A 13059-nucleotide genomic window follows, 5' to 3' on the forward strand; every position below is an offset into this window, starting at 1 on the left:
CTCACACAAGCGCCACGTAGAATACAGTAGCGACGCAGACAGAAGCAGGACAAATGCTCGCAGTTCCGGCAGCCGGGTTCATCAGCATGCGGCGCGCGGGAGATTGCAGAGGCGGCAGCGGAGTTTCCGCCCGCGATGTAAATGCGGAGCAACGGTTGCCTGGCAACCAGTAAACCGCCCGCCGCTGGGCAAATTGCACGCGCCCAGTGGCGGGTTGGAGACTGCTGTTACTACGCACGCATACACTTCTCCAAGTCCCTATGTGAATAAGTTCCTGGCTGTGTCCCTCTCGCATGACCCCTTTTTTTTACGACAGATGTCCCGTATAGGCACGCCTTGTAATTTCTAGAAATCCCTACGATTTTCAAGACTTAAATTATCATGCTACTTTACTCCGTGAAACTAGTCACAGATAATTGGAAATTATAAACGATTTTTGTGAAATGCTTTTGGGGTGACCTGTTCCTGTTCTCCCTCAGCCCCCACCACCACTGCCACTTGGATTTGCGACAGAAGTCACTTGTATTGCGTTCGTACATGTATCGCACACTCCGCAGCTTGTTCGTGCTACTCAAAATCACAAGGTGATTAGTGTTACTGAGCGGCTGAAACGGTGACCCTGTCATCAAGGCCCTGTTATAGGCTGCATATCTGTTAGCTTTCAGGAGCAACGAAGTTTGATTTTCCTCATTTCGTATAACATATTCACTGAAATTAAAAATTTTAATGCTGTCATAATCTTTTCTTTAAGACGGATAGTTTTATGTCGAAGGTTTAATACAATAAGAAGAGTATTAAAGCTAAAAAGTGTTAGTATATCTTGAGGCATCGTGATTCACAGCGTGCAAATTATCCAGACTGTATTCATCCAGTATTTGAAATCATAGTACTTGGCAATGTCCATCGAACGTTACACGTAATTTCAAATCTTTTAAACTTTTTCTCGCTGACGACCTTCACAAAAAACTAAAGTAGAAGAGTTTATTGCTGCCTACATTTTCGCCTTTCATGCAGTAAAATTTCAGTATTAGTCTTGACATTTAAATTTATCTCTTCTTTACTACTAATTCAATTCGGAAGACGTTTTGCAGACATCAGCCACTAAAGTAATGAGACGTTTGGATTGTTTTATGCATGGGAGTTCCATTCTTTTACCGAACGAGGTGGCGCAGTCGTTAGCACACTGGACTCGCATTCGAGAGGACGACGTTCCAATCCCGCGTCCGGCCTGGTATTTACGTTTTCCGTGATTTTCCTAAATCTCTCCAGGCAAATGACGGGATGGCTCCTTTGAAAGGGCACGGCCGACTTCCTTCCCCATCCTTCCCTAATCCGATGAGACCAATGACCTCGCTGTTTGGTCTCACCCCCCAAACAACCCAACCCTGCATTCTTTAAGGAATTGGGGGGGGGGGGGGGGGGGGGGGGGGGAGCGTGTTGGTTCAGGACTAAGCTAGTTCAAATATTAATTTCCTACTTGTATCACCACTATCCTCCCTCCATGCAATTCATCTCACAACATCATCATGGACTTTTAAGGCTGTTCATATTCTGGAGGTGTTCAGTAAGCAATGCAACACATTTTTTCTAAAAGCTGGTTGGTTTTATTCAGGATAACAATACGCCATACTATTCCGCACTCTTTTTGCTACTAAACCATTTTTGCAACATAATCTCCGTTCCATGCGACGGTCTTACGCCGCCTTACTGGCAGCGCCTGTATACTCTCAGGATATTACTCTACTGGTCGACGTCGGAGCCACCGTCTTACTGCATTTATAGCCCCCCATCATCCACGTACTGCTTCCCGCGGAGTGCATCCTTTATTGGACCAAACAGACGGAAGTCAGAAGGTACGAGATAAGGGCCGTAGGGTGGTTGTGTTCCTCTCGGGTGCGAAAACTTATGTGAGGCCTTCTTTTTTCATGGAGAAGGAGAAGACCATTCGCATTTTTGTGGCGACGAACGCGCTGAAGTTGTTTCTTCACTCTCCTGGCGGTAGTATAATACACTTCAGAACTGATACTTCCTCCATGAGGGAGGACATCAAACAGAATAACCTTTTTAGAGTGCAAGAAGACAATCGCCATGACTTTACCGGCTGAGATTGCGGCTTCGAAATTCTTATTAGGAGGAGGGGCAGTGTGGCGCGCGCCACTCCATGGATTGAGTTTCTTTTCCGGTTCAAAGTGATGAACTTACGTTTCATCGCCTGTGACGATGCTCGACAAAACGTCGTCAGGGGCCGGCCGGAGTGGCCGTGCGGTTCTAGGCGCTACAGTCTGGAACCGAGCGACCGCTACGGTCGCAGGTTCGAATCCTGCCTCGGGCATGGATGTGTGTGATGTCCTTAGGTTAGTTAGGTTTAATTAGTTCTCAGTTCTAGGTGACTAATGACCTCAGACGTTAAGTCGCATAGTGCTCAGAGCCATTTGAACCATTGTCAGGGCCAGCCTCATAATGTGCAAGCAGTTCCGCACAGGTGGTCCTCCGTTTCTCTTCATGGTCTTCTGTCAGGTGGCAAGAAACTTAGCGGGCACACATTAGGGTGCCCCAACTGATGGACGAGTGTATTAGCGCTGACAACAGAGTGGTCCAGTTGAGCAGCGAAGTGTCTGATTGTCATCCATCGATCACCTCGAATGAGACTGTCCGCACGCTACAAAATTGCAGAAATCACAGCTGTGTGCGGTCGGCTGGCACGCGGGAGATCGAACAGGCTTGGGTGACCGAGTTGCAATGATGACAGACGCCTCGGTCAACTACTCACCGTGATTTTGTTCACTGCCAGGACTCCATAGACAATCTGCAATTGCCTGTGAGTGTCATGATGTTCTCATTTTGCGCCAAAAGAAACTCATTGACATCTGTCTAATTGGAATGTACCCCCGTTACAGGAGGCAATTCGATGGCTACGTGTAGTTCCGCAACCAATCGGAACTTCATTAAACTATAGGGGCTAAAGCGTGAATATTCCGCAATGTCCCACAGCAAATACAACTTTTTTTTTCTTTCACGTAGTGTTCTGGTTTTAACTTTTGTATTTTTAATCATTTTGTGTACAAGTTATGGAACATGAGACTGGATATTTTTTTTTCATCAGTCTCTTGCCTGGTTCTGCACTACATCTTCAACTATTTTTACCCTCTACAGCTTCCTCTGGCTGCATGGAAGTTATTGCCTGATGTCTTAACATATTTCCTATAATCCCGTACCTCCTACTCGTCAGTGTTTTCCGTATGTTTGTTTCTTTACCTTACCAGCTCACCTAATTTTCCACATTCTGCTATAGTATCATATCTTCGATTCTCTTCTGTTGTGGCTTTTTCACAGTGCATGATTCACTACCACTGCACAGTATGTACCCCAAACACCACTATCAGAATTTTTAAAAAATATTTACAGTGTGCGTCTTGATTAATAGCGAAAACTGGCAATGGTGAAAGTACACGAAAACAGAGGCAAAACCGTTCCAGAAAACTTTGATCCGTAAATGATCCCTTCGCGAGGCAATTGCCCCTGGCTGGCCACGGGCAGCCGTTGACCTGAGTACGAAACACTGTCCTGTTTATTGCATATGTATCTGAAATGTTAACTTTTCGATTAAGCTTCCATGTGACTGAGCTCAAATTTCACCCAGAGTCCATGATTTTGGAATGTTGTACGTGAACTACGGGGCAGCGGCTCGTTTTTATGCCAATGAGCCAATATGGTCCAACGTGATCGTCGAGCAGGGTTTATACCTTAGCCTCTAAGGCCACCTCTAAACTTTTCTCTCTGGAATCACCTGGAAGAAAAAGTATTCACTGTGCAGCTATCCCGTTGGTACTATCGAAGAAATGAAGAAACGAATAGTTCACTCTTGTCAAGATTTGCGATGTGATGCGACAGTGCCTGAAAGAATTCGTAACTCACTGTAGAGCCGAGTGCTATATTACATCCAAATGCGAGAAAAATATGGTGTTCAGCAAACTGTAATTTGCAACACGCTAAAGTACACTTTCTCTACTTGACTCAGTATAAAGGAAAAACTGTTTCTAGTATGGGGACGCAACTTACAGGAATGATGATCAGACTGTGCGGTGAAGGATTTGCGTTGTTAGTAGTGTTAGTGTCATGACTTGCCTTTAGTTCCCTTTATCTCTGAGAATTCGCACTCCAAGGACCAAGAACATGCAACAAAAACGGCACATGTTACTGTGATCTGATTCTATAACATGTGATCCCTGCTCTAACGGAAAGATATGGGTTGGACTCAACTACTTTGATGCACGATGACGTTCCACCTCATATTGCTCGTGAGGTCACTCGGTTTCTCCGAATAAATCCGAAACTTTGGCCGATCGTTCCAAACTGCGTGACCACCAAGATCACCAGATTGGAAACCGTGCGATTTCTGCGAGGTTACCCGAAGGACAGTGTTTATCAAAGGGATACTGACAAACTGGAGGCTGAATATGGGCATAGCAAGGGAGGCAGCCAACATCCCAACTCAGACATTTGGGGCAGCAGTAGAGCAACATCAAGTGTGGTTCCAGGCTGTCGAGGATGTAGACGGTCATCACACTGAGCAACGTTTGTAACCTGGAACTTAAACATGGTACACAGTTAACAATTGTTAAGCTCTTGTGTGGAAATTAAAGTGGGCTTCTTTCAATGGTTTATTTGTTTGTCCTGATAAATGTTTCCCCAAAGTTTCATTGTCCTACGATCACTCGCTCTTCATGTGGATGCTGTCAAGTAGCGAAAGTTCAATCGAAATCACCGTGAGGTGCTGTATTTCTTATTATGATACGCCATGAGTGAAATTTGAGGAAACGTTTACGTTCAAATACATTTCTACCAACTACGGAAGTCAGTACTGGCTCGATACAAACATTCGTAATTATGTCGAAAACTGCTCTTTTCCTGAAGCATTTTTACGAAAACGGTTTGTTTTCTACGGATGGGCAAATTTTTGATTATATCGATATATATTGTATCAATATTTGTAGGTGAAGGTGATGTCGAAACAGAATCTCGATATATCGAGATATGCTTCGAATTATCAATATTTGTAGAAATTTTAAAAAAGTTGGTCAAAGTCACAGAAATGATTAACAAACATTTCAAAACTTACAAATACTTTATTATATCCAACATTAAGCAACCAAAGACACGCAGTCTACTATAAAATCACTTATCTACACAAAAACGAATTAATGAAACCAATAATCTTCACCGATACACATTAACAGCAACCTTTGTTTACTTTGCACACATAGTTATTTTGGAAACTCGCCGCGAGGGGTAGCCGAGCGGTCTTAGGCATCTTGTCACGGTCCACGCGGCTTCCCCCGTTGGAGATTCGAGTCCTCCCTCGGACATGGGTGTCTCTGTTGTCCTTAGCGTAAGTTACTTTAAGTCAGATTAAGTAGTGTGTAAGCTTAGGGACCGATGACCTCAGCAGTTTGGTCCCATAAGACCTTACCACAAATTTCTAAAAATTTGGAAACTCAGTTCAATCTGCAAACAAACTGAACACTGTAATTAAAATGATAACACTTTTCGCACACAATCACCAGCACATAAATAAGAGCATGGGAACCGTGTCCCACTACACACAGACGCTGTGTTCAGGTAAACTGTATATAGTGTGTCACGTCACGATAATCAGCGAACAACAGCAAGGCACCTAAAGAACCAAAGACGTAGGTGGTAGGAGGGCGTCAGGTTGCGTCATTCTTCCGTGGATATTATAGGTAATGCTTGGATGGCTTCGGCGGATGGTCAATAGAATGCGACACTGATCTGCGCCGTTCTTGGGAATATTGTTCGTGCCAAACGTGCCAGATAAATGACGAGCCAGCAGAAGCGAAATGGATGACGAAAGAGAAGCCTCGGCTTTCTGGGAGTGAAACACTTGTGATACATGTTCTGAGCATGAAATATTGTGCTTACCATAATCATTTCAGACAACAGAGCACATTTCCCATTAAACACCACTGCAGTAATGTGTGTGATTTTTGTGCCGAGTGTTCATTACTTCTACAGTGCGTCTATCTTTTCTTGAGCCAGGCAATCACAAAGTAAGAGAAACGTACGTTCTGCCTCGTAGTTGAGAGCAGAAAGTGGTAATTTCCACCATTCTCATACAGTGTTGTCACCAAATTTTGCATCTTGCACCTAGTATTTGCATTGGTACAAATGACACACAAAAGTAACAAGCTTTCATAAATATGCAGTGCAGAAACATTCATGTTCAAATCTGTTGCTCATTTGTAGGATTGCGTATTGAATTAAATTAAGTGCACCGTAAGACATTTACTGTAAGATTGCAGATTGGTAGCAATTGGTATGGGCAACAAATCTGCTGATGAGAACTATAGCACCTATAAATCGCTAAAAGACAGAAAATAAAAATATCGCTTTCGATATTCAGTATTATATGTAGATTAATCGATAATTTAAATATCGACGATGTATATTGATGTTACTATGGAGTATCGATGTTCTGACCTTTATTGCCAATTTCTTTTTTGCTACTCCTTATTACTTCGTCTTTCTTCTGTTTAGTCCCAATCCATACTCTGTACTCATTAGACTATACATTCAAACCAGCACATCCTGTAATTCTTCTTCAACTTCATTGTGGATACCAATGGCATTAGCAAATCTTCTCATTGATATCCTTTCATTCCGAACTTTAATCCCACTCTTGACACTTTCTTTTATTTTCGACACTGGTTCATCGATGTATAGATTGAACGATAGGGGCGAAAGACTACATTGCTGTCTTACAACGTTTTCAATTCTAGCATTTTATTCTTGTTCTGGCCTTCTTATGGTTCTCTATTCGTTATTCTGCGTTTATTATATTATCCTTCTTTCTATACTCTTATTTTATTTATACTTTAGAACAACTTCCGTGATTTGACATTGTCGAACGCTTTCTGCAGGTGTGAACCTTACGTGCCACTTCGGCCTCCCGCTTCTTTCGTCTTTCCTGTTCTTGACTGGAAAATCAAAACATTTTAGCTTTGTCAGGCACACTCCGACTGCCCAACTCGTTAATCCATCTGTGACTGATCACTGCGTGTATAATAACCTAGCTGCTACTAACAAAAATAAAGTACTAATGCGAGAGAGTCAGATGAGAGACGTATGATAACTGGCGGGTTGTTTTCAGCTGGCAGCCGCGATGAGCAGTTGCAATGGCCCGGAGCGGCGATTCCGAACAAGTGTCTACATTCCTGTCGACGACGATTGGACGGCGGTAAGTCTACAGTGCCCACCTACCGCGTTCCCCTGCGTTGGGCATCGGCTGGGCGTTTAGAGGAGAATCTACGGTGCCACGTAACCGTCGGCTGAGAACGTTCACTAAACCGAGACCGAACACCGTTATGGTTCGGGTGGTGTTGCCATAAGCCTCCACGCCAGTCTTTAAAAACTCACAGAAGTACTGTGTTGTTACCTCTTCTCTACCACTGGTGAGCAGCCCCCCTATTGACGACAGCGTCAATGTAGCCTTCTGAAACTACTAAACTAATAACTTAATCCAAGTATAAAAGCTCTCGTTTATTGTAACTCATTAAATACCTTGACGTGAACTTTGGTAAACAAGTACTCAACAAAGGCGGAAACAGTCCGTGACAAGTTAGCACTTCTTACCATTGGATACTTGCGATTGGCTGCCGATGTCAGAGATAACGAGCTCCTGGACCGTTGGCTCTCCTCGTCAGAAGATGTCATCCTAGTCTCCAGATAGCGTCCGTAATGGTTGTGGCAAAGTAGTCCATCCGTTGCAGGCGACGTCTGTGAACAGCCGCCGAGGCTTATGGTTCTCACGGCCTCGCCTATAGTCCACGCAACCCAGTACCCGAAAGCGCTGGAAGGGATGTCTATCCGGCAGGGGCAACCGGAGGACTCGCTATACACTACTGGCCATTAAAATTACTATACCAAGAAGAAATGCAGCTGATAAACGGGAATTCATTGGACAAATATATTAAACTAGAACTGACATGTGATTACATTTTTGTGCAATTTGGGTGCTTAGATCCTGAGAAATCAGTACCCAGAGCAACCACCTATGGCCATAATAACGGCCTTGATACGCCTGGGCATTGGGTCAAACAGAGCTTGGATGGCGTGTACAGGTACAGCTGCCCATGCAGCTTCAACACCATACCACAGTCCATCAAGAGTAGTGACTGGCATATTGTGATGAGCCAGTTGTTCGGCCACCATTGACCAGACGTTTTCAGTTGGTGAGAGATGTGGACAATGTGCTAGCCAGGGCAGCAGTCGAACATTTTCTGTATCCAGAAAGGCCCGTGCAGGACCTGTAACATGCTGTCGTGCATTATCCTGCTGAAATGTAGGGTTTCGCAGGCATCGAATGAAGGGTAGAGCCACGGGTCGTAACACATCTGAAATGTAACGTCCACTGTTCAAAGTGCCGTCAATGCGAACAAGAGGTGACCGAGACGTGTAACCAATGGCATCCCATACCATCACGCCGGGTGATAAGCCAGTATGGCAATGACAAATACTCGACCATCATGATGCTGTAAACAGAACCTGGATTCATCCGCAAAAATGACGTTTTGCCATTCGTGCACCCAGGTTCGTCGTTCAGTACACCATCGCAGGCGCTCCTGTCTATGATGCAACGTCAAGGGTAACCGCAGCCATGATCTCCGAGCTGATAGTCCATGCTGCTGCAAACGTCGTCGAACTGTTCGTTCAGATGGTTTTGTCTTGGAAACGTCCCCATCTGTTGACTCAGGGATCAAGACGTGGCTGCACGATCCGTTACAGCCATGCGGAGATGATGCCTGTCATCTCGATTGTTAGTGATACGAGGCCGTTGGGATCCAGCACGGCGTTCCGTATCACCCTCCTGAAATCACCGATTCCATATTATGCTAACAGTCATTGGATCTCGACCAACGCGAGCAGCAATGTCGCGATACGATAAAACGCAATTGCGATAGACTACAATCCGACCTTTATCAAAGTCCGAAACGTGATGGTACGCATTTCTCCTCCTTACACGAGGTATCACAACAACGTTTCACCAGGCAACGCCGGTCAGCTGCTGTTTGTGTATGAGAAATCGGTTGGAAACATTCCTCATGTCGGCACATTGTAGGTGTCGCCACCGGTGCCAACATTGTGTGAATGCTCTGAAAAGCTAATCATTTGCATAACACAGCATCTTCTTCCTGTCGGTTAAATTTCGCGTCTGTAGCACGTCATATTTGTGGTGTAGCAATTTTAATGGTCAGTAGTGTATAAGGGGGCGATCAAAAAGTTTCCGTTTGAGGGTATTGCTGCAGCGAATATGCAACTCCGATGTGTATATGTAAGCGCCGACATGTAGGAAAGGGCGTATTGTGGCATTCGTGTGTCTCTGACGTGCGTGGGGTAAATGTGGAAACGGGAGCCACGGCGGCGTTTTACCAAAAGCGTCCAAACAGCACCAACGTGCTGTTATTGTTTTCTCGCCTGCCGAAGGGCAAACACTGATAGATATCGATAGAAAATGAAGAATGTGTATGGGATCGCGTGTCTGTCGAGAACGACCATTATGGAATGATGCTCGACTAGGGCTGCTGCTGTTTCTTGATAACGCACGTCCCCATATCGCAAATGTAACGTAGAAGTTGCGCCAAGCCAAGTGGGTGACAATGGATAGTTCTGATGTCTCCCGAATGCGCTGGATTATCACGCCTTCAATCTCTTAACCCTTTGAGTCCCACCAACACGAAAAAAAAATTAAAGTTTTTCAAATAGTTAATCTCTATTTTCATAGTAAACAACGAATACAAGAAGAAATTGGGAACAAGTAAACATTCAGTTGTGTTAAGGAGGTGGTTTCACTATGGAACCAGTATGACATACAGTTACCAACCACGAATCGTTTCATGTGATATGTCTATGCCACAGTCCCACATCTCGAAACTTTCATTAACTCATCATGCTTAAAACATAGTCCTAGATAAGAATCATAAATGGGCCAAACTTTTAATAAATTTTGTATCAAAACTGTATACCGTCCACGTGGTTTCATTTCGAAATCACTCATGAAAGCAAAAGTACAAAGTCGAGTGTGCTTTGCAATAACTTTCGATAAACTTACCTTCACTGACAATGATCTCATCAATATTGTCACTGTATAAAAAAGCAGCAAGTCACAATTTCCTACAATCACGTAGTACTACATCCGCACCGAATGTTACTTTGAACGCAGTAATTTATTGATACGACGAGTCTCCTTGGTAGAAGTACCTGAGTGTGCCACTAGATGTCTCTGCCTTACAACAGCATCGGTGGTTTCATGCTAAAAGCAATGGTACTTCAAAAAAATTAATGAAATGGTTGTTTTAGGCGGAAACCCCTGGTAGCCGAAGGGCTAACAGTGGCAGATCTCTGTCGGACGAGGATGCGCAATAAACAATTACGGACTTCTTCTCGCAGCAGGTCACGTGTTTTGCCAAATGGGTATCTTGAACATGGTACGTCAGTGGGATGATTGCCTCAATGCTCAGGCGAACTTACCTGAATGGCATACTAATTCTGAAACGTACGGCCTTCGAACGGAAACTTTATGGTCGCCCCCTTACAATGCTGTATAGACAGCTTGCAGTTTATGGAATTAAACTCAACAGCAACTGAGTGAAATTGGCCTACATTTGTAGCGTGTAACACTTCGTTTCGCCCTAATAACAACATCTACGTGTTCACGCATGGACTCTACGGGAGACGGAAAGGTTGGGGGAGCCATCAGTGAGGGGGTTTGTCATTAAGTTTTGATTAGCTGAGGTCTCGAAATTTGGTGATAGTGTTAGTCATTCTCTACACCCTTCAATGTGACTCATTTCTCCCAATAACGGACGACGTTTCGGAGACCTTGGTTGTAGAAGGAAACATTCCAGCTTTAAGATTTTCTCGTTGTCATCTGCAAATGCACGCCACACATGGAAGAGGAAAGATCCACTGGGTCTCGTCTCATGTCAGGAGAATACGTCGGAAGCGGGGAGGGTGGGGATAGGGGGATGGGGGGGGGGGGGGGCAGAGGGTGGTAGACGAAATTTGATAGGCCAAAAAAGCAGCATGTCTGACTGTGTCCTGTAAAAAGGGAGCTGGGACACTATCTTGGAGATAGTGCTTCTCGCGACGCTTCATCTTGACAGACTTCCGTTACCTCCCCAAGAGCCTTAATTGTTAGCGACACATCTTGGCAGTCCCAAAAATACTTAGCAGTGCGTTGAGTGTTGGATTTTCACCATTTTTGGAGGAGGAGAATCGACATATTTCCAGTAACTGCTGTGTCCATCTCGGTGCAATAATGATACACCCAGCATTACTTCATGGTGACTGATAGGCTAAGGAATTCATTTCATCTGGCCTGAGACAGCTGTAACATTTCTGATGCTACCTCAGTTCTGCTGGATTTATGAAAGCGTGTGAGCAGTCGCTGAACTCAGTTGGCGATGATCTTTGTCATGTTCAAATTGTCGCACAAGAGATTGGAAACTGATTCATGAGCGATTTTTCACTTTTTTCCAGTATAGCCTCGATTGTGATACACCGATTGTGGAGCACCAGGTCCTCTACTTCCCTTGCGAGAGAGATGGCCTGTCATTTCGCTCTGCAGTACATCATTCCGACTTTTTGGACAAATTTGAAAGTAACTGTGTCACGTAACCATTGTGCCATGTGATGGTGCATTGACGCCGTACACGTCCACCAGTTGAACAGGATTGTTGCAGCGTTCTTTCCCTTCAAACGCAGAAAACGAATTACCGGACAATACTCCACTTTATCACGTTAATGGGCTGGACCATTTTGTTTTGAATGAGCTTGCAAACTGAGATTATGGTTCCGCATCAGCTGTAGAATATTGCAGAACAAATGAGAACTTGTGCCAGACTGTGATTCGAACCCGGATTTCTCGCTTGTCGCGAACAGTCACCTTAATCACTTCGGCTATCCGAGCAGCGTTCCAGAAGCAGCCCAGATCTCCAGTTACAAGCACAAGAGTAGACACCAGGAAAGGTGGAGATTTGGGGCGCTCCTGGAAGCGTGCTGGAATAATCGAAGTTGTTACGGCGACCGCTCGGGACGAGCAGGAAATCCGGGTTCCAGTCGCAGTCCGGCACAAGTCCTCATTTGTTCTGAAATATTCCACAGCTGATGCGGGACCATGATCGTAAGTAGCGTGTTCATTCTTAACTCAACGCGGTTGTTGGTCGTCAACCGGTGTCTCAGACATTGCTGCGCAGCACCTTGCTTTAACTCGTACAGCAGCTGGCTGCAGTACTATGGCGTGTGGATTTCAGTGTTTACCGGGACTGTACCTTTGAACAACAAAAAATTAAATAATTTTATTTTTTTAAGTGACAAAATTTTATGAGTATCCATCGAATTCTGCATCTGAACTTCGGAATGGTATGAAAGAGATTGAGTCTGTTAATTTGAACAAGACTATAATTTGTAATGAACGTAAACAGTCTATACCGCAAGAAACCTTTATGTTTGTGGCTACCAGTTTCGGTCAGTTTTTGTTCATCTTCAGACCTCATATCATGATGGCAGACTGTGGCGGTGAACAGAGCAGGCATTGCGACTCCATGAACGTCAATGAGCAGTGTCTCAGACACTACAGAGTCGCAGTTTGCTTTGGCTCCTCCAGCAGTTGTTCGTGTAGTCGTAATGCCTGCTCCGTTCACCGCCACCGCCTACCAACATGGTGTGAAGTCCAAAGATGGTCAAAAACTGACCGAAACAGGTAGACTTAAAAATAAAGGTTTCCTGCGGTCGAGACTGTGTATGTCCACTTTAAAGAAAGAAACGCTATTCTCCATGACAAACGTTCTCAAAACTTACTGAACACTAATTGTTGAGCAAGCTCACTGCTGAAGATGCTCAAAATGGAGTGGCGTGAGGTTCTCGATATTTTTTCTCTTTTCTTCCGTCTTGATCGACGCATTTACCGTTTCACAGTCCATAACAGCAGAGCAGCGGACGTTTTGTTCGGGGCCGCAGCTCGTCTGGAGCAGAGTCGGAACA

At 44.6% G+C, this 13059-nt stretch overlaps 1 protein-coding gene across 3 annotated transcripts in view; it reads left to right on the forward strand.

Moving 5' to 3' along the window:
- The window catches only part of LOC124544875 (calmodulin-like), a 209968-nt gene that overhangs the window by 144544 nt on the left and 52365 nt on the right, over positions 1-13059 (forward strand). For 2 of the 3 annotated variants that reach the window (XM_047123592.1, XM_047123593.1), the window contains one exon: positions 7169-7255. The exons of the other annotated variant lie outside the window; for it this stretch is intronic. In XM_047123592.1, the coding sequence (XP_046979548.1) occupies positions 7169-7255 (87 nt within the window). The remainder of the gene's footprint in view (positions 1-7168; positions 7256-13059) is intronic. 3 annotated transcript variants of the gene reach the window in all.

Source organism: Schistocerca americana, chromosome 8 (assembly GCF_021461395.2).
Source record: "Schistocerca americana isolate TAMUIC-IGC-003095 chromosome 8, iqSchAmer2.1, whole genome shotgun sequence".
In the NCBI taxonomy this organism is placed as follows: Eukaryota; Metazoa; Arthropoda; class Insecta; order Orthoptera; family Acrididae; genus Schistocerca; species Schistocerca americana.